Source organism: Pelmatolapia mariae, linkage group LG4 (assembly GCF_036321145.2).
Source record: "Pelmatolapia mariae isolate MD_Pm_ZW linkage group LG4, Pm_UMD_F_2, whole genome shotgun sequence".
Classification (NCBI taxonomy): Eukaryota; Metazoa; Chordata; class Actinopteri; order Cichliformes; family Cichlidae; genus Pelmatolapia; species Pelmatolapia mariae.
This window is the reverse complement of record NC_086230.1, coordinates 3,866,408-3,888,571: the sequence shown is the minus strand read 5'-3', so window position 1 is coordinate 3,888,571 and position 22,164 is coordinate 3,866,408. Positions and strand designations below refer to the sequence as shown.

Here is a 22,164-nt window from a genome sequence, read left to right as displayed (position 1 = left end):
GTAGCACTCTCGGACAACCTTACGTCACTGCTGAGTGCAACACAGACACCACACATCGCTGGCTGTTGTGTTTTTATTAAAGCATGGAAACTATTTTGCTAAGTCAAGTTACAAAAACTAAGTTTAGCAAAAAAACAAATAAACAACTAAACGTTTGATTTGAGTAATCCCGATTATGCTTGGTTAGGGACAGGCACAAAGAGTACTTTTTCACATAGTTTTGGGTTAAATGTAACATGTTAAACAGACATTACATCTAAAGGTAATGAAAGCAGCACAATCCATGACATTACTTAGCTTAAAAACAGTTTCACATCTACACATTTTATGCAATATTTCATTCCTAAAAAATAAACAAAGGACTGAAATAAAAGATTTACATTCAATGCCGTACAATAATAATGATGTTAATGCGATGGAATACGATTTTGTTATCATATACAAAAGCTGTTTCTGTTCATGATTTTCATCCGCTGTCTGTTACAAAATGAAGGATTTCTTTTCAGAAATTCCAGTAGTATTTAATTATTCATTTATTTGTCTGACATGTAAAAGTTGGAATCTCTGGAGCAATGTAAAAAGCAATCCTAGGAAGTTAAAATGACATTTAATCTTATTTGGTGACAAGAGCAAATGAGCAAACATGAAACTATGGCTGTTGTATAAATAATGAATTTAAAGAAAAAGAGAATAACATTTTTATGTAAATGTAGTGGTAATATGTTTAGGTTCCAACTTTGTTTAGTTGAAAATCATTCATTATTCTTCAAACATGAATAAAAACAACATAAAATATTAAAACAACCTCGCCCCCTTGACTTTTCCCCAGATAACACCTTGCACACATCTATAACTTTTGTTCAGCTTTGCTCTTTCCTCCCTTTTTCCCTGTTTTCTTATCACATTTTGACCCTAAAAATGTGTAATTATAAAACTAAGCTATGATCAAATATTTGCCCTTCCCTGCGCTTTAATATCCTAACGTTACCTCCGGATTTGGCAGAAATTAAAGGCTCGGGGAGCCGCCTGCTGTCCTCGGGTAATTTCAGTGACGCTCCAGGCTGACGCGCATGTATGGGCGTCACAGGCGCTCCTGATAGTAGGAGGAGAAGTTCAGTTAGAGAAGCCCGTCAGTAATCGCACACACGGTTTAGTGTCAGGTAACCTGTTCGCCATGGCAAACCGCTACCTCTCCGTCCTGCTTGTGCTGATCCTGCTACTCCTGCCGCTGCCGCACGGTCCGGCGTGCGTGGCGGTTGCTGCGGAATACTCCAAAACCGACTTGGACTACGAGTTCGGCGACTACAGGGGGAAGTGGTGCATCGACGACCACGGCTTCGTGTACAGCATCGGAGAGGTTTACTACCCGAGCCCTACGTCGTGTCCGTGCACATGCACCATCGACGGCCCAGTATGCGTCCGACCCAAGTGTCCTCGCATCCACCCCCGGTGCACGCGGATCAGGTATAAAGCGTGCTGCCCGGTGTGCGAGGCTATGGCCAGAGTCTGTGTCTACGGGGGCAAAACATACAGACTGCTGGAGGAGTTCAGGGTGAGAAAGAGCCAAACTTCCGAATAACTCCTCCAATCCATGTCCCAGCCACAAGTTCATAATATTACAACCCTGTTGATGTGTTCCATGCTAGTAGGGATCCTCTCTCAATCCAGATGTTTTTCCATCACCTACTTATAATAAACATCATAAATTATTGTTTGCTTTTTTGCCGCTCAGTAAACTATTGTATTTTCTCGTCTTCTTGCAGCTGCATGACACATGTAAAGCATAGAATGTTTTGTAAAGCATCCTCGCTGTGTCACTGTGATGTTTTCTAAAAGTGTTCCAAAGAAATAAGAAACACGTTTACAGGAAAAAAAAATAAAGGTTTACAGGGTTTGGGGGGGATTTTTGGTTTTGTTTTGTTGTCTCACAACACTTATTCAGACTAGTTCAGAATGTGCCTACTTTAGATACACAGCCCTTATTTGCCTTATTTTACAGAACACAGCTGTTTTTGCCAGAATAGTTTTAATGCATGCAGTAATTCTGTATGTCGTCATCTCACTGATACATTTTTCATTGGTAATACATAATCATGTAATGTGAAATTACCAACTCATCTAAAACCAGAGGGGAAAAAAAACAAACAAAAAACAGCAAGTTTGCAACATGCTTGAATAACTTTGGGACAAAAAGTGAAACGTTAAATTCCTCATTTTCAGGTCACTGATTAAATATCTAGAAAAAAACTCCTCAGACAACATGCACTGGGAAGGTTGGCTGTAGCTCAGGAGGTAGAGCAGGTCATTAACTAATGGGAACGTTGGTGAGTCCATCCTTGGGTGCTTGATTCTGCAAGCCAAACATCCTTGGGAAAATACAATCTCCAAGATGCATCCATCGAAAAGTTGAATATGTGGGAATGTTAGAAAGTATTTAAATATAGAAGGAAAGTGCTTGTGTGAATGAGGCATGTTGGATAAAATGCTTTAAATCTTAAAACTTGTTTGGATTTAAGTACAATCGTAATCCACCTGATAGCCACTGGGTTGATGGAGGAGTCGTTCAAAGCAGTTTCACTGTATATAGATAGGTTTGGTCAGTGGAGTTAATTTTTTCTTTAACTGTTTTATTAATTTTGCAGACCTCACAAGTAGCAATGAACATTTAATTCAGATTTACTGGGACGTTACCCAGTTATGACTCCCCACCTTTGATGTATACTATAAAGTTAATTCCTTCATTATTTGTATTGATTTCATCGTGGGACCAACAGAATGAATGAAAAAGCTTTTTTTAATTACTCCAAATTGTAAATGTTGCTAATGGCTAACATGGCTGTCAGCTTATTACTAATAGTTAAACAGCTAGCTAATGTGCTGCATGATAGGTTAACATTTATGAAAACTGTTTAGTACTTAGATGTTGTTGAAACAATACTTCTACTGACCTCTCAAAGTGCTTTAGTGCTTGTACAGCGCTTTGAGGTGACTGTTGTTTTCGATTTGATAAAACTGGATTGGACTGAAACTGCTGTAAACGTCAGGTACAGCTACTATTACTTTAGTTTTACTTGATGTTGCTAAAACCATCAAAACTGAGCAGAGTTTAGTGGACACAGCATTAAACATCATTTATACAAATATTGCACATTTAAGAGTGGTTTAACAGTTAATTCTATTCTTCATTAATCATGTTTTAAATGTCAATGACATGTGTCCTTAAAGACGGCTTATTTTTAAATCAGATGTGTTTATACCAAATCTGCATCCATTCCTTTCTTTAGATGAGGCCGCACCTGCAGAGCCGCTTTCAGACCCCCAGGTGGCTCCACCACCACCATCTGATACTTCATCTTCTTCCTCTGATAAAGCAACACCTCCCCCTGAGCTCCCCAGGGAGAGCAGTACTCCCAACAGCAGTGCCCCCAGTGATGATGGGGGCAGCAGCAACAGCATGCCTCCTCCACCCTCAGACATCCCACCTGCAGTAGCAGCATCATCATCAGGAGCATTCCCAGACCCACCTGTAGGCCAAGAAGCCAACCTCAGTACAGCTAATCCTAATGAGGCCGCAGCACCAGCTCCTCCCTCAGAAGAAGCAACCTCTCCACCACCACCACCACTACTACTGACCCCCAGTCAGAGCAGCCAGCAGTTCGATATGTAGTAGTGCTGGGTGTAGATGTCCTCCTGGTGCTGCAGCTCTCCCTCTCTGGATGGAGCAGCAGTGTTGTAGTGATGCAGAAGAAGTGGCTCTGTAACAGCTGACAAATACTGATTGGTTGAGAGGTGTAAAAGTAAAGTCAATACAAAAAAATAGTGCGAGAGTGACGTAGGTTTTCATCATCCAGCTTCATGTAGCTGCACCAAACGCAGGGAAAGTAGGATTTCCTTTAAAGCTCTGTATGCTTCCTGTAACTTTCCTCAGCATGCCTGGTCTGATAATCTGACTTAAATGAAATGTCACCAAAGAGTACAACACCTGGCCCTCTTTGAGTTTGTGCTCCAGGCACTGTGAGAGCATTTCCTCTTTTCTAATCATGTCACTTGATGTTATTTTTTTAAACTTTAAAGTAAGCAGATACACACATAGAATAGGATAACACAGGGCTGTGAAACAACTGCTCAGCACAAACCGCACCACTGACTCTGAAAGTCCATTTACTTTTATCATCAGGGTTTGTATCCACAGCACTGAGGTCAGAAGTGAATCCATATATTAGTGAGACTGTTTTCTTTTTTTAGACTAGAAAAAGGTTTCCAAAAAAAAAAAACCTGAATCATGACTGACTTCAGAGTGAAACAGCTTTAGATGAACGAGAAAAAGCAGCCACGTGTCCCTTATCCTCATAGTTCAAATAAGCACGTCAGATAAGGCTTACTGTATAGACAGGATGTGGTTGAAACGCACACATCTACATGCATTAAGCACATTAACAACCAGTCACAACATTGAAACCACCTCCCTGCTGTTGTCCACCTCATTACTGCAGTGTGAGTGCAGCTATGATGTTGTGCTGCTGCAGCGATTAGGTGAATTGCAACAACCATGTGAAGGCTAGTAGCCAAGTTTTCTCAGCACAACTGTGATGATCATGAGAGGTTTCAGTGTTGTGGCTGTTAGGCTCCATGTTTGTGTGTTTATTCTTTGGACCACTGCTAACAAATTCAGAGTTTTATTCTGTAATTCATTTTGAGAAACCTGACATATGTTAAAGGGCCAGCTCTGACAAAAGGACCTCAATATTTTCAGCTCTCACTTATGGAAAAACCTCAATTTTCTAGTTTGATACATTTCATTTGCAGAACTACTACTGTTACTTTTTCTTCTTTTGAGATTTAGTGAACCTTATTAAATGAGTGTAATCCAGGTCAACCTTGGTAATTTGTACTCTTGAATCAGATGCCATTTTAACACACACTCTTGTAAAGTCAGCATCAACTGATTTTTCCATATTCTGCATGTTTGGCTATGTACTAACCTTACCCATGTATGAATCTGAGTGCAGGTCTTGTATAGCTGGAGATGAGGAAAATTAAAGTTCAATACAAAACGCATGAAGATCCCAGCAAATAAATAATGATGGGATCATCTCCAGGGTATTTTTAAAAAAATCTGAATAACATGTCTTGCTTTGAGTGTAAAACATTAACATGGATGTTTGTTCCCCTGTATTGATGAAGTCTAAGTAGAAAGAATTGACACTTGTACTCAGTTAATGTCATTTTTGCTCATTTAACCTGTAAAAGCTTCTCTGTGAGGCGAGGCTTTTGTTGTTTAGACCACAGATTCCTGCTGGCACTACATGCATCTAACTTCACCAGAGAAATGCACAGGTAACCTCACTTATGCATTCAAAGGACTGTTTTCTTACTTGGACTGTTTTTGGTAGTATGCCTCTGTCTTTATTCCTTTTTTTTTTTTTTTTCTACTGTCTGAACTTGTCGACCCAAATAAAGATGATTTGTCTTTCTGCTACACCTGCTGGGGTTTTTTGTTTTTTTTTTTGTCTCCTGAAAGGAAGACTGGATAAGATGTTAAGAGTGAGCCAGTGTTTTTTTGCTAAGATGAGGAGTCGTACCTGTTGGATTTGGAGGATGTGTCGCTGAGCTGAATATTTATGTTCTTAAAAGTCTGAACTGGACAGTAAATGCAAGCTGAGCGGGTTAGTTTGCAGTGTTATTGTGTGAACCATACAGAGTTGAACTGTGTTAAAGTAGTGCAGGGTAGACTCTGATATCCTTGTTTGCTGCTAGTTTAGGTCCAAGGTAGCAGCAGAGAGATGGGACAGCAGAATTTATTACTGAATTTTGGATTGACGCCCATGCAGCTCTGTTGCTTTTACCACTGAAACCAAACGCAGTCCTGGCTGTCTGCCACTGTTGTGCCAGAAAGTTTGAAATCACTTTTTGCCACAACACCAGCAAAACTGCCCCGCTACAACCATGACCCCTACTTTGGAGCGTGGTGGGGGGGCATCAGTGCTTTAATCTGAGATTAGAAAACTGGGCCTCATTTACTCAAACTGCATGGAAACATCTTTGTCCTTGCCCTGTGCCAGGGTTGAATCGAGGTTCAGAGGGGCTCAGCCTTCAGTCATAATGTCATGTATACAGTGGCTTATAATTAATATTAATGGAATATACTTCTTTCAAATGTGACCATCACCACGTATCCCAAATCCTAGAGTGGAGAATACATTTGCAATGACATCAGTGTAGTTACAGTTATCCTGTTTACGCCATGTTTAGAGAGCTATGACTCCTGTTAAATCCTAATATTTACATCAATGAATATGTTCTTTACTACATACACTGATATTTTAATTAAAATGCATGTGAACATACTGGGTAAAAGCTATTAATTTTCCATCAAACTTCACCGTCACACGCTGTGTCCTCTCTCTCCATCCTCCTCACTCTGTCATTCCACTGCAAAATAAAACAATATTACAACATGATAATTATAATTAGAGCAGGTTGAGGATCCGTTTTTTGATATCAGTATAACACTGCGTATGTGAAATCATCATCATTAAATGTGGGCCAAACAGAAGCTGCAGTTTTAGAACTTTTTCCTGACTGTGACCACTCACCTGCTTCTTTTTGCGCTCTGCCTCTCTGTCCTCCTCTCTTAGACTTTGTGCTGTCACCTAAAAGTTAAACGTTACAGTGAAACAGAATCTACAAACCAATAAAAGGCACAAGCTGATGCGAGTCGATCTATAATATTCAAACAGGCTGCTGCTGCTGACCATAGACAGCTAACATCCTTTTGACTTGTTCACACGTGAATCTGGAGCCCAGAACAGGAACAGAAATCTTTAACAAACTCAAATAATAAAGCGGCTCATTTTGGTGATATGCCAGCACGCTTGTGGCCCAGAAAGCAAAAATGAGTTTCTCTGTTTAGCTAACACTGATTTTAGAGAACAAATAAAAATAAGCAGACTTTATAAGTCACAACAACGTCCCCAGACAAGTTTGAACTTTTGCTGTTTTTCAGTTAAAGCATCACTGATTTGTGTCATTAAATGACCTCAGCAACTCCTTTCTGCTGCACCAAAGAAACTGTCATTTAGGCGACTAATGACAAACCAGCCTCTGTGTGAGAGACTGTAACATCATGAGCAACAACACTGGACAGTTTTCACTCTCTCCTGTCTGCAGTAGACGAGTTGGCAAATAAGATTGATGGTGATTGCGCACATCGCCCAAAGGCTCTAAACTCGTCTGTGCTCTGCGTGAAAAAAAAAAAAAGTTTGCATGAAAAATTACTGTCGGACTTCTGAAACATGCCAGCATACTTTGTCCTCACCACCCTGCACAAGGCAGTCTCCTATTGCATGGTTTATAACTATACTATCTGCATGCTGACCCGCCCCCATTTCGCTATATAAATAAACATTATATAATATCTCCAGCTGAAGCACAGAAACTGGGGACAGACTTATAAGAGCAAAGCCTGCAGCTCCACCACAGGAAATAAGGAGGAAGTCTGACTGTTGAGGCTCAACTTTCCAAAGAGTTTCCGTGAAGTGACGAACATTTTAAAAGCCTGGAATCAAAAAGTCTGATGTGAAAAAAAAAATAAAAATCAGATTACAAGAAACAAGAAGAAAACAGGTGGAGGACAAGGAGCTGTCAGCCTCAGGTGAGAAACCCACTGCCAAAGTTTCCAAGGAATTATACTGCAAGTGATGGTCAAAGTCATTTTTGTCATTTGTTCATAAGAAGGAATTATAAATGTATTCCTAAAGTAGTAAAATATTGATAAATTACAGATTTATGTGTATGCACTGTTAGTAAATGAGGCTCACTAAAATAGCCTTAATCTTGCAAGACATGCATGTATGGAACGATGCTCCAGAAATCTTTCAGTTCACACTCCATACAGCTGTTTTCTTACATTTACTGCTAATTAACCATTTACCTGTTATACCACCTATCTGTCAAGCTTCCCAGTCTCACATTCAGCTGTTGGAGGATGAGATCTTCGCTGTGGTATTGATGGTATTTTCCTGGGTATTGATATTGAATCTAAAATTCTAGCGCATGATGACTCTACTTAAATCATGTAATAAATTCAATCTGCTCTCAGATATTGCTGTTAAATTCAACATAATTTTGGTAGTGTTCTTTACATACTGGCCATCCTTCTAACTGTACTGCCAAGTCATTTAAATAAGTGCATCATGTTAATGACCCTGGAAATAAAGGTGGACATATCCAGGATCTGGTTTTTAATCTTGGCCAGTCTATAAACTCCCTGCAAATGTCTGATTCATATGAAAGGAGTTTGTTCTGACCACAAGTGTGTAATTTTTGATACAGCCAGTATTTTCTTCCCAGAAGAAAACCATTTAGTCTGACATTTTTAATGAGCACCTGACAGCCAGGTTTTCAGCTCTCCTTTCTCACGTCCACATCGCCACACCTACTTTTTTGGACATCTTGGTTAATTGGTTTAATAGTTTATGCTCATGAATTCTCAATGGAGTAGAACTTTTAAAAGCCTGATTACCCCCAGCTGTCAACCCAAACCCCTGAATCAGTGATCCTATCCCATCCATTACCATGGAGACACAAATTCCCAGGTTCACTACCTTCACATGAAGGAATTGCTAACCACACTCAGCCTGGTTTGATTAATAATTAATAACAATAATCAAGTGGTAAATAATATCTTGGACAAATTCCAAGCTGGTTTCCAATGAAACCACAGCACTGAAACAGCATTAATAAAACTCACTAATGATATTCTTATGCATTTTGGATAAATATAGTCCTACTAGATTTATCTTCAGCTTTTGACACCATTGATCATCCCACAAGTGACATCAGTGGCAGTGTTTACAGTTTTTAACATACTCCCTGCGTTGTTGACCTGTGGCTTTGTGTTTTATGGATTCATGATTCGTTCTTTTGGATTTGTGATAAGTGAGTTTTGAATGCATAAATCCTGGAAAGTGTTCCTGTCCTGCCGTCAGCTGAGCTAACCCCCACTTTTTAAATGGCATTGCCAACTATAGTGCCATACTACGAGTGCAACATTGAGATCACTGCTACAGTTAGCCGATTGTGTTTCAGCCTTCCTCAGTTCTACATGATTTCATGTCTTCATTCACTTGGCTTCCTCTTTCTCTGACACCAAAACCATTGTTTGACTATGGTATGCAAATAATTACAATCCAATGAATAGTACAGTGTTACATAGTGCTCAATGTTAAATTTAGACTTGGTTTAATGTATAACATCCTCAAGTTCCTCTGCGTCCTGAATTTGCATATAATTTGCAGCTCTGCTTCCAGTTATATGTTTAAATACCATAGGGATCACAAGTATCTATTAGGGTGATATGGTGCTAAGTAGTATTACCAAGATAAGATGGGGCTTGATTATTTAAGACCTTGTATGTTAGGAAAAGGATTTGATTTTAAATTTGATTCTGGATTCAATAAAGAGCCAAAGAAGAAAAGGAGAAATCCATCCATCCATCTTCCCCTCCTAAACGCCTCACCCTATCTCTAACGGAAAGGCCAGCCACCCTTTGGAGAAAGCTCATTCCTGCCACTTGTATCCGCGTTCTCATTCTTTCAGTCAGTACCCAAAGCTTGTGTCTATAGGTGAGGATGGGGACGTAGATCAACCAGTAAATCAAGAGTTTCGCTTTTGTGCTCAGCTCTCTCTTTACCATGACGGACTGGTACAGCGTCCGCATCACTGTAGGTGCAGCACCACTCCATCTGTCAATCTCTTTTTGTTTTTGGTTTTTTTGATTAGCATTCAAATCTCTCAATGAATAAAGAAATTAAGATTTACCACAAAGCAAGAAAGCATCAGATAAGCACATGAGGCACATGCTTATAATGCCAATCCTTTTAACAAAAGATCATTCAGCAAGCAGGTCATTTACATAAGGCAAAACTAAATAAACAATAAAAAAAAATTTCTATCTTAGATAAGTAAATACATTAAATTAAAGTTCATAAAAATAATCCAAGCAAAACAACCAAGACTTTCAGTATTGTCATTATTGCTCTTTTTCATTCTTGATTTATATATTGTTCCAATACTCTAGTTTTAAACATGTTCTTAAACGAGGACAATGAATGACACCTTTTTAAGTCACTGTAATAATTATTCCAAAAGTTAACACCTCTAACAGAAACACATCTCTGCTTTATGTTTGTTCTTATCTTAGTTTTTAATTCAAAATATGTTCCCCTCAAGTCATATTGACTCAATTTGACTTCAAACTGCTTCTGAGCAAAGCAAGATATTTTGTGCTTTATACATTATCTGTTCCATTTTATATTCAACTAAGTCATAAAATGACAGGGTATTCAAATTAATAAACAAAATGAGACCTGTGGCAGATGGCCCCGCCCCTCCCTGAGCCTGGTTCTGCTGGAGGTTTCTTCCTGTTAAAAGGGAGTTTTTCCTTCCCACTGTCACCAAAGTGCTTGCTCATAGGGGGTCATATGACTGTTGGATTTTTTCTGTATGTATTATTGTAGGGTCTACCTTACAATATAAAGCACCTTGAGGCGACTGATGTTGTGATAAATAAAATTGAATTGAACTGAAATTAATTTAATTTTCTGGGCAGAAAATAGTATAAATGGGTTTGCTTTTAAACTAAAATAAAAGAATCTGAGATTATAAAAATCAAAAAACAATAAAAATAAAATACATTTTCTTATTCAGAACAAATCATAATGAATCCCTTACTGCTTGCTCAAAAGATGTTCCGTATAACTCTTCTGTTCTGATACAATTTGAAACATAATTTATTTATGAAAATCTTACCTGGTGTTGCCGTAAATTTACTTGAGTAAACGTTCTCTCATCTATGCTCGTTTGAACACTAATGTGGTTCTGTTTATATGTCTTCATGTATCTACTTTATGACTAAATGCCTGAAGTGACTGACTAGGTTTTTATTTTCTGGCTGCATCGCTAGTTCTCTGCTGGTTCGGAGAGGCGTCTACTTGATGTCACCTCGGAGGGGGGTGTATGCGCATGACTGGGCTTGGGTCTGGGCAGGGCTGGACTGGGACAAAAAAATCGGCCCGGGCATTTTGACTAGAGACCGGCCCACCAGGTATTAAAGCCATAGAGCAGGGGTCCCCAATCCCAGTCCACAAGGGCCGGTGTCCCTGCAGGTTTTAGATGTGTCCTTGAGTCATCACAGCTGATTTGAATGGATAAATTAACTTCTAAACATGTCTTGAAGTTCTCCAGAGGCCTAGTAATGAACTAATCATGTGATTCAGGTGTGTTGACCCAAGGTGAGATCTAAAACCTGCAGGACACCGGCCCTCATGGACTGGGATTGGGGACCCCTGCCATAGAGCCTTTGAATGAAAACAAACACTGTTGTGACAGTGATGTACAGTCTTGTTGGTATATGTATGATTTCTATACATGTTACATCAGATAAAAACTTTGGTTGTAAGATTCAGATAATTATTTATTAAAGCTAGACATTTTAAATGAGAATAAGAAAGAAAAGTATTTCTTTGTGCCCCCATCTCTCAGTTAATGCCCTACAAGCCCCCCTGGCAAAACTTTGCTAGACCCACCCCTGCACAGTTACCAGCTGTCAGCTACTTAGAAAAGGATCCTGGTGTTATTTGTCTCTCAGAAACAGTTCATAACTTCCCTTCAACTCATTCATGTCACCTAAAAGGTAAACCTGTTCCTCCATCACCTGTTCAGCTCTGATGATTCAGTAAGGACATCTCCTGGTTTCATCTGCATGTTTCCCTCTCACCACATATCCAAACCGACATCATGAGCAGCAGCTTTTTCAGCTGTGGCTCCAGCAAACATCAGCTGATACTAGAAATTAATATTAAATAAATTTAACAACAGCTGATCAAGCTTAAACGTGCTGCTGTTGTTTAGCGCGACATCCGCTGGTTTCCTCTTTCTGGCGCAAAGTGGGCGATAAACAAACAAGAGAGAAAAGCCGATCAGCTGATCATTGATCGGTTTCATGATTGAAGTAGCAACAGGAGAGGGAGGGGAGAGAATGAGAGAAGAAGAAACAGCTGACAGCGTAAAGACACAGAATAACTCCAGCTTTGTGTCTTTTACCATTCTAGCTGAAGTCCGGGACAAACTGTGTTCCTTTTCAGCTCAACACGAAATGCGTAATATTTTCTCTGAATATGGGACCATTCCATTTTTTACTGTATGGTGGGCAACTCTACTAACTACCCTTACGGATAAAATAAAGCTCACCATCAGTAACATCATAGCACCCACCCAGCTGTATAGAAACTCCGTCATGCTAGCTAGTACGCAGTACGAGTTATTTGTAACTGACTGTAAAAAGTCAGCACAACGAAAATAAACTACACCTAAACTTGGTTTATATCTGACCCAAATAGACTGCAGGTCATAACTTCTTAACTGAAGTTCAGTTCACCTGACACTCGGACCGACAGCCGCCTCGGGTCTCTGCTCCTCCTGCCTCCCCTTTCCCTCATCCACCTGCTGGCCTCAGTGGAAGCTCCGCCACAGCAACCACCAAACAACTGAGTTATTTTTACACACCGGCCAGCATCTGGACAATCCACCACCTTTCATTGTTTATACCGTTACTAAAAAATAAATAAATAAATAATCGGCCCATAAAAACGAAAAATCACCATCGGCCCACTGGGCGAATGCCCGGTATGCCCAATGGCCAGTCCAGCTATGGGTCAGGGGGTTGATGAGACTTGGCCCCTGTGGGACCTGGTTTGAGGGTTCCCACTCTGGACGCTGCTGCCCCTCCCACCACTGGCTGGCCATTACCTCTGGTCCTCAGGGACTCTTAACCTTTAGTCATGGGCGCCCCATCTTGGGCCTTGTGGTGTGCATGAGACACGGCGGGTCCAGGGATCATAGTTTTGAGCCATTTTATTGACTTGCATCACACCACAACACACCAAACTCTCAGTCCCCGTGTTTTAACATGGTGGGCTTGATTAAGGATGCCGTGCAGGTGCGTCCGCCCTCCCTGCACTGCGCTGCAGACCACACCCCACCACATACCCCCATCGCCCGATTGAGGCCGGGGAGCCATCCGGACGAACCTACTCCCCCACGGCGAGTAGGAGAGGGAATCAGCCCGGACCGTCGGCGCCCCTGGGCCCTGGCCAAGCGACGGGGAGGTGTGAGTTCAGGTGGCCACCCGCAAAGCTGGTTCGGAGGTCGGCGGCGTGGCAAGTGGACGCGGTGTGGCCGGCACAGTCATGAGCCCCGGCTCACAGGCGGCTGGGCAGATGTCTGGCGTGCACCGGCCTCTTGTGGCGGTGAGGCCGGTCTGGCGAGCACGCCGATCTCAAGCTCCCCACCTCCAATCAAGCAGGTTCCCCTGGCACGGGGACCTCTGTCTCCTCGCGCCGCCGCTGCTGCTCCCGGCTGGAGCAGCCCATCTCATGGCTCCTCCGTCACCGCCGCTCCCGGCTCGATCAGACCCTCTCGCTGCTCCCAGCTCGAGCACCCCCTCGCGCGGCTCCACTGTCACCGCCGCCGCTCCCGGCTCGAACAGCCCCTCGCACGGCTGCTCTTCCTCCGGCAGGCGCAGATCCTCGCGCGCCTCGTCTGCCACCTCCGGCTGCTGAGGTGCCTCACACGGCTTCCCCACCGCTTCACCGCCTTCGGGACACACCTGTGGGGGTGGCGCCCAGGCCCAGAGCAGTGCCGCCAGCTCCTCAATCCTTTCCAGGTGGCGCTCGGTCTGGTCCCGCAGCTCTTCCTGCTGGCGACGCACCTCCGTCGCCTGCTCCCGCTGGGCGGACGCCATTTCGGCCACCCTCTGGGCCAGCTCCTCCCTTCCCTGGCTCCGGTAAGGACCTGCCGTGCCGCCTCCTGGGTTTCGGCACCAGTGTGGTGTGAATGAGACATGGCGGGTCCAGGGATCATAGTTTTGAGCCATGTTATTGACTTGCATCACACCACAACATACCAACTCCTGAGTCCCCGTCTTTTTAACTCGGCGGGCGTGATTAAGGATGCCGTGCAGGTGCATCCGCCCTCCCCGCACTGTGCCGCAGACCACGCCCCACCACAGGCCTCCCTCCTTCTCTTGCTGGGATGGATGCGCAAATGACGCTGAGATGTGTGGCCTTAGATCTTCAGTACTCTTGGGGGCTGCAGATGGCCCGGATCTCCTAGAATCATCTGTTTGTCTCTGACTCCTGGGGGGAGTAATTGCGGCTTCCCACTCTCATTTTAAAGTATTTTTTTTGACAAAGATACAAACACACACAGATACAAACACACACACACCACAAGAAAATTGTTGATTTGATTTCATATTTTTCTGTTCCAGGTGCTGTATGTTTGTTTTTCTTACAGGGGCAGCAGTTGGTGATACATTGCATTTCTATTTGTGCTATATCCTTTTATTATATTTTTCCCCTATTTACTCCCCCCTTAACTTTTTTCCCTCTTTCCTCTGCCTGTCGTGCCTCAGACATTGTCATACTATATGCCACATATAATATAGAACTGAAATAACACAAATAGAAATGAATAAAGAAACAGATAAAAGAAACAAAAACAACAAGCTCTATAAATTCTGTATAAGCTATAGAGAATGTATAGAGCTGATCTTGGAGAAGCAAATTGTGTTTGGCAAACAGTGCATTCAGATCATAATTCTAATTGCAAAAGCTGCCAGACAGGACAGGATCAAAGAAAAAAAAGACTTTTACACAGTATTGTTATTAAAAGTCTTGGGCTCACTTACTGCTGAAGGTACAGTTCTGATTAAAAGTTTAAGACCACTTGAAAAATGGCAAAAAAAAAAAATCATATTTGGCATGGTTGGATCTTAACAAGGTTCCAAGTAGAGCTTCCACATCCAACAAGATAAAATGGGAAATGTTTGCATCAAGCATGCCGCAACAAATCTTTAAAGTGATCAACAATAATGGTGGAGCTACTCATTACAGAGTTCATGTTTGGAACTTTGATTTCTGTTTTGGGGGCTTTACAGGGTTTTTTGGACGTGTGGTTCTAAACTTTTGATGAGCTGTAAAACAGTCTGTTTCAGTTTAAGTGTTGTTTTCAAGAAATTGCATGTTCAAAAAAACGTCTTGTCTCACTCCCATTTCTTCTTGTTGCTTGTTGAAGCTCTACTTGGAACCTTGTCAAGATCCAACCATGCAAAATAGGATTTTTTTTTATTTTTTTTTGCCATTTTTCAAATGGTCTTAAACTTTTGATCGGGGTTGTATAAGTGGAACGACAAAAGAGTAGAGATGAACAAATTCACAAAGGTTTTTACCATTACCATATTCACAACACATTTACACTGATTTCTGTGCCAAGGCCAGGTCCTGAATGTTGAATTTTATGGTTCCTGTTCTGCTTTCATCACATCGTTCTCATATATCTTAGTCTGTTGTCATGTTCACATTTGTCACTGACAAAATACATTCTCTGAAGTACTTCGTTTTTCATTTCCTGGCAGTACAATCTGGACAAATGTTTTGCTTTCTTTATTATTTCCCAGCTATATTTGTTAGTTCACAAATCAAGTTTTGGATCTATCTACAATACATAGTACACCCTTTACTAAGCTATGAGTTTCAGTGCAGTACTGTTACAGTATATATTTTTACTTCCACCACAGAAAATAACACACCAGAACACATCAATTTAAGGTGAAGTGTCTAACACTGCATCATGAAAGAGACTACAGTTATGATGATGGTCCTGTCAGGTCAGTTTGAATTATTTATTTCCCGTTCATTTATTTTCATTGTTTTAATTGAACAAAGAAAACAAAATGTGTGCATTTGTCTGTGATTTGTTGACCACAAACTATAAATTGAGTTTGTTTTTAAATGCCTACGTTTGTAGTCAGTGATTTGACTTGGTTGCACTCTGACATGTCACCCATTTTAGCTGTTTTTGCTACTAAAGGCACCAAAGTAAAAAAAACAAAACAGAATTATATATATATGTACACATATCATTTCCACAGGACTGTTTTACTTACCTGGCTATTTTCCTCGTCGTTACAACCTTGTTGAACATACAAAAAACTGGGCTGGAGCTCAGGAATACTGCAGGACGATGTATACTGACCTGGCCACTGTACATAATGAGCAAGACTTGGCCAAACTGAGAAAACTCACAGAAGGGCTTCCTAATGTGTGGATTGGACTTATACCTGACACTGAAGCATGGAAGTGGTCTCTGGAAAACCAGCATTACTATGGTGAAGGGGAGGCTGAGTTCAGGATGTGGAATGACGGTGAACCCAATGGTTCAGGACACCATAAAGTTTGTGCAGCAATGCTTAAAAATGGGAAATGGGCAGATGTAGAATGCAACAACCAACTCCCATTCTTCTGCTACAACAAAAGTAATTAAATACAATATGCATACTGTATATCAGTGTCCTGATTATTATCATGACTGATGAATAAGTAACACAGATGTATAGCTCATTTGCATTCTTTGGCTGAGCAGTGATGTTAGACCTTTACTTATGTTTCTTTGCTCAAATGTTTTCAGACACATCACGCTTCATATTTGTGAGTATGAGAAAGACCTGGGAGGATGCTCAGAGCTACTGCAGAAAGAACCACACTGACTTGGCCAGTGTGAGAAACCAATCTGAGAATGAAGAGCTGAAAAAGATAACAGTGAGTTCCTACACGTGGATTGGACTATACAGGAATTCCTGGAAGTGGTTGGATGGAACTGCACAGTTATTAAACAACTGGGCTCCTGATAAACCATCCAAGATACCCACAGATGCATGTGGGACTATATTTCAAGGCAAGTGGGTCAACTATGGTTGTGGTGGACACTGGTACTTTGTCTGTTATACTGGTGAGTTCTGATTTTACTATATAGATGTTTGTTTGTTTTAATATATTTTGATATTTTCTTTAGTTTTAGAAGATCGTTGCATCACAGCATTTTTTTCCCCTCATTCTTTTTCATAAATCCAGCACTCAGGGAGAGGAAGGTGCTGAAGATTAAGCTGAAGAAAACTGACCCCTCTGTGGAAATGGAGGACCTGAAGGAGAAAATCTTGGAAAAGGTCATATCTGAGTTTCCAATAATATTTACCTATTATGAAAAAAAAAAACCCAAAAAAGCGTTTTACTCAAAGAAAGTCTTTATAACATGTATGGGATGTTAAAATTAAGACTGACAGCACAACTGACATGAAATGAATCTTTTTTAAATAGATGAATATAGTAATAAAAATGATAATTCAAAATGTTATCAGGTGCCTCAGCATTTTTCAATTCAACACAAACAGTTAGCAGATGCCACAATGTGTGCCCAAAAACTGAAATCTGGGGCAACTTCCTGTATTGCAAGTGGCAACAAGGACCAGAGACAGTTCAGTGCATACTGCATTGCAGTCTTCAACGTCTAAGTCTTAAAGTCTTCTTGAGACTTTAGGATGAGAGTGCATGTACTTGACACCAACTCACACAGAATACATAAACATTACTCCAGTACTCAGTTTGCACCACCACTTTTGGAACACCAAACGTAGACGTGGAAGACTGGCTTATTTTGACTGAGCATAGAGATATGAATAGTGAGTTGGAAATAGATACCGATTAACACCTCACCATAAAAAAAGATCAGAATAGAGGTGGAAACCGTTCGTGAACCCCTGCAGAGGAAACCACACCTATGCACTGCACAGCTGATTTGCCTCCAGTTGTGGTGTGAGTTGAGGAAGGCAACATATTTTTTTTTACACATTTTCTTCATTTCGTCACATTTTTTACTCATAGATGTGGGTAAACTGCACAATAAAGTTAATTTGAAAAGTCCCGTATTTGAAAAGTGAAATCATACTGCTAAAAATAGAAAAGTGAATGCATATTTAATAATAATCTTTTTATAGAAGCCAACCAAAACATTGAAGAACAAACATTATTTTCTGAAAATGTTCTTAAAATACTGTGTTAAATACAGTATTTTCCAGAGGATGATTGTTCTAAAATAAGTTTTTTCACCTGTAGCCTTCAAGAACTGTTTTCTTAATGTGTGCAAAGTGGTATTTAAATGTCATCATTATGATTACATGTTCAGCAAGTGATGAAGCCCTTTCTTTACTTGTAGGTAAATGTTTCTATTAAAACGTTTTCCCACAGACAAGTCTCATTAATCAGAGATATTTAAAGATTCAACAGGATATTAATGAGGCATTTATGTTTCACAGTTCAGTCAGAGACTGAAAGAGCATGGCCTGAGTGGAGACTTCAAACTGCGATGGGTGAAGCAGCCTGATGGAAAGAAGCACTTTGAAAAGGAGGAGGAAGTGAAAGAGAAAGAGGCAAACTGCGGGGTCAAAGAAAACATTTCATTATCCATACCTGATTCTTGAATTCTCCTATTCAGGACATATGTTTAATTGGTTAGGTTAATATTCTTACACTAAGGTATAAGTTTTTACTTTAGCAATGAAGCTTATGTGTAAATTCAATAAGTAAGATCAGTCATCACTCATCTGCCTGCTTTCTTGGGTGTTCAGCTGCTTTTCTGTCTACCGCTTTCTCACGCTGTCAATCTCAATACTGACATCATTACTTTAGTCCAACCATCTTTTCACCCTTTTGCTTTGAGCCAATCAGCCTCTGCTTCACATGCTTTAAATCTCTGCTCTCCATCATTCTTTCTTTTAGACTGTTTTTCGTGCAGCCTGCCTCCTCCCCATCTCCACTTCAGACACATCAGACAGAGCTCTATTCAAACCTCAGTCTTCACCTTCACCACCACCATCTAGACTCCAGGGGGCCGTGTCCTAAATCCTATTTTCTGTTTTTTTACCTGTCCTGTCTGACACTGCAGCAATCAGAATTATTGTCTGAAGAAAAATGCCCAACAGATTTATTTTCCCATGTGGACCTTTTGCTATACTGGTCCACTTGATTGTCAGTTTACTAGGATTTTTTAAAATTGTTATTATTATTATTATCATCATCATTATTATTATTATTTTAAGTTATTACAATCAGAACAGACAGGACCAGGGAATGGGAAAGAGAAAGGAGAAGGAAAGAGAAGTTAGGAAGAGAATTAACAGAAGGAGAAAAATGGAGGAGAATAAGGACAGAGAGAAAAGACACTGAAAATCTGCTTCAACACCTTTTTGAAATAAAGATGTGTTGATGAAAATAAATATAAGCAGCCAAGTACATTTGTTTTTAACCAGAAAATATTTTAGGAAACTGTTTGTGAGCTGTCAAGGATGATGCACACAACCAAATACAGGATTTAACACCTGGCCCTACAGAAGGAATAAAAGTGGTGTTGTGGATGCATAACAATTTGACCATCTTAAATTTTGTTAGTCTTTCATATTCTGCTTATGCTGTAATGCTGATGACTTAAAGACAGAAATTATAATCCAGCTGCTGGTTATTATTGATGTGTGAGAATAAGTTAGAATACATAGATAGCTCTGCATCCAAAGGACTTAGAATGTCTTTCATATTTACTGACAGTCAGGAGAGTAGACTCAGATGTTGCCTAAGATGCCTTTTCTTTTTTGGATTTCATGAACTTACTTTATCCCTTTGAGTTATATTTAGGAACACATGTTCATATGGCAATATAAATTCATAGGTGGTAGTTCTATGTTGTCCTTCTGCTTAGGAGCATAGCTATATTGTATCCAGTAGGTTGCACATGCTTATCCTGTGGCTGTAACAAGTAAACCATTATGTAAATTGTCTGTTATGTTCATTCACCTACAGCCGTCGTTGTCAACTCCCCATACAGTCTCTGCTGGTGCAGTTGAACCAAACTTGCTGCATTAAAATCACTGAAGTGATTCCTAAGATTCTGGCAGTTTTATTCAACTGTGATACAAATTTTGCTCATCTCCTTTGACTTTTAACCCAACAAACATGCACTGTGTACCAATCAAATGAACTATGGAAGAGAGGCAAAAGGGAGGTCAGGCTGGCAAAGGGAGGAGCCAAATGAGTACTTCCTGTGTAGAATACAGTGCGTTTACTTACAGTGAACAAATGACAAAATGCAAATAAGCCCCAGTGCGTGCTCTCTTAGGGTGCTTGTTCCATGCTGTGACTTCTCCCAGTGTCCGTGGTGAGTATTTCTGCTCCCTTGGTGTCGATATACAACATGTTCCACTCTCTCCACTCGTTTCTTCAATTCTCCTGGAAACAACAAAGGCAGTCATCAGTACAACCCACACGAGCGACAAACACAAAACACTTTCACTTCACTAGCCGGGGACTCACGGAGTTTCTCACAACAATTCAGTGTCAACTGACGCTCAGCTACTCTGTTAAGTAGCTTTCTCGATGAGGCTGATCAGCTGCAGGTGAGTCTGATTACTTCTCAGGTGTGGCTGGCCCCACGGCGGGAAAAGCTCTCCAGGCCTGGTGTCACAGCAAAACCCAGACACACGCACACCAACAAGCAAAGAAGGAAATGAGGGACCAGGAGAGAACAACAACAAAGCACAACATAGACATGGCAGGTCAACTGGTGAGGACAGCGGACCATGACAAGTAGAATCAGAGCCACGACATCCTGTAGGACAGGTAAAGTTGAAAGAAGGTGGCAAGTGAATGAATGTGTAGTTTAGTGTAAAGTGATTTGTGATATTATGTTTTAGTGTTTTTCTGTTGTTGAGATATAAAGATGTGCTCTGAAATATTAGGCCTTTGAAAAGGTAAACATTGTTTCTATATCCACAAATATCATTTCCATAGAACTGTCGGCCAACCAAGCTATAGGACAAGCAATAGGACTTCTTATTCAGCTTGTCAGATCCCTTATCTTCTAGTGAGGCTTATGTTCAAAATATTGCTGCCTCAATTTGGTTTAGTTTGTACATCTATAAGTTTATTTTAGCTGTGATGTTCATGGAAATAGGCCCTGGCAGGGTCTTCCAAAGCAAACTGATCTCCTGGAAGAGGCCAGAATAATCATAATTCAAAAACTTCCCAATAAACAGGGGTGCACATAAGTGGTCCGCAGGTGCGCATTCACTGTCAAAATAAAAGACGCGCACCAGACACGAAGTTGCAACGCGCGTTTGCGTACATATAAAATGCACTGTTTCAGTCCGCTAGAGTGGGATTTTCACGGCATATTCTGCACCACATCTTTGTTCGATCATCATTTGTTTGAAGCCAGCTCACCTCCTGCAACCACTTTTCCGAGAATACGCGCTTCTTTTGCTGTTCGGACTCCTTCTGACATTTCTTCGGAGGTGGAGGAACACCAAAGTAATTGCTTAAAGGAGCTTGCTTCTTCGACATCTTTAAGAGTTCTAAACAAATGTCTGTCCTCCTCCAGAAAATCTTATGTACGCAAACGCGCGTTGCAACTTCTTATCTGGAGCGCGTCTTTTATTTTGACAGCGAATGCGCACCTGCGGACCACTTATGTGCACCCCTGCCAATAAATCTTAGATACTTTGTGTCTTAAAGTGGGTAATCAGGGCCCCCTAGTGGGGCCATACCTGTGAGGGCCCACTATTGAGGCCATACCTAGCAAGCATGGGTCTTGGTCAGGTACAGTCCAAAAGAATAGATGGGTTCATCACCCTATGGTCTCATGACTGAAAAGGGCATGCATTTGGTGTTACTGTTATGTAGCAGCAAAGTCAAAGGCAGGAACCTGAGCATTTTAACTTCTGGAATTCTGTTCTAAAGATGTGGAATATTACTTTTCTAGCACAGAAGAACTAGAGCTGGGTGCAATAGGAACAGTTGGATGCTCCTTCATAAAAAGTCTGAAACCAAACCAAGATTGTGTGATTGGAAAAGTTAATGTTGCATCATATTAACAGAGTGATTTAATGAACTGAAGTATTTACAAGTATTTCATTTGATGGCAACTACAGTCCAGAAATAAATAATATACACTAAACTATGGTTCCACTTCGCTCACGAAGTGTTGATTTATAGTAGCAATAACTTGAAGTAATAATTTTCTATATGACTTATCCATCTATTGAAGCTATCTAAACATTCGTTATATGAAAACGTAACTGTCCAGTGGCCTTGCCACCATTCCTGTAATAGTGTTGCTGTCATGAGTCTTTCTCATGACAGCAAGAACTGCAATTACTCATTCTCATCTCTGTGCTGGAATGTTTCAGTGCAAAATTGTCTCAATTCAGCATTTTTTTAA

The 22,164-nt window shown here is 40.8% G+C and overlaps 1 protein-coding gene and 1 long non-coding RNA gene across 2 annotated transcripts; one reads left to right on the top strand and one right to left on the bottom strand.

The window, feature by feature from the left end:
* Positions 1–1,066: 1,066 nt before the first annotated feature.
* On the top strand, positions 1,067–5,479 carry LOC134625802 (von Willebrand factor C domain-containing protein 2-like). The gene is made up of 2 exons (XM_063471099.2): positions 1,067–1,552; positions 3,285–5,479. The coding sequence occupies exons 1-2, from the start codon at positions 1,175–1,177 to the stop codon at positions 3,489–3,491; spliced, it is 585 nt and encodes a 194-aa protein (XP_063327169.1). The 5' UTR covers positions 1,067–1,174; the 3' UTR covers positions 3,492–5,479.
* A 923-nt stretch (positions 5,480–6,402) lies between these two features.
* On the bottom strand, positions 6,403–20,391 carry LOC134625801 (uncharacterized). The gene is made up of 4 exons (XR_010093758.1): positions 20,259–20,391; positions 20,016–20,174; positions 6,597–6,653; positions 6,403–6,432 (listed from the first exon to the last, which is right to left on the bottom strand). It is a non-coding gene; the product is annotated as an uncharacterized LOC134625801 (long non-coding RNA).
* Positions 20,392–22,164: the final 1,773 nt, after the last annotated feature.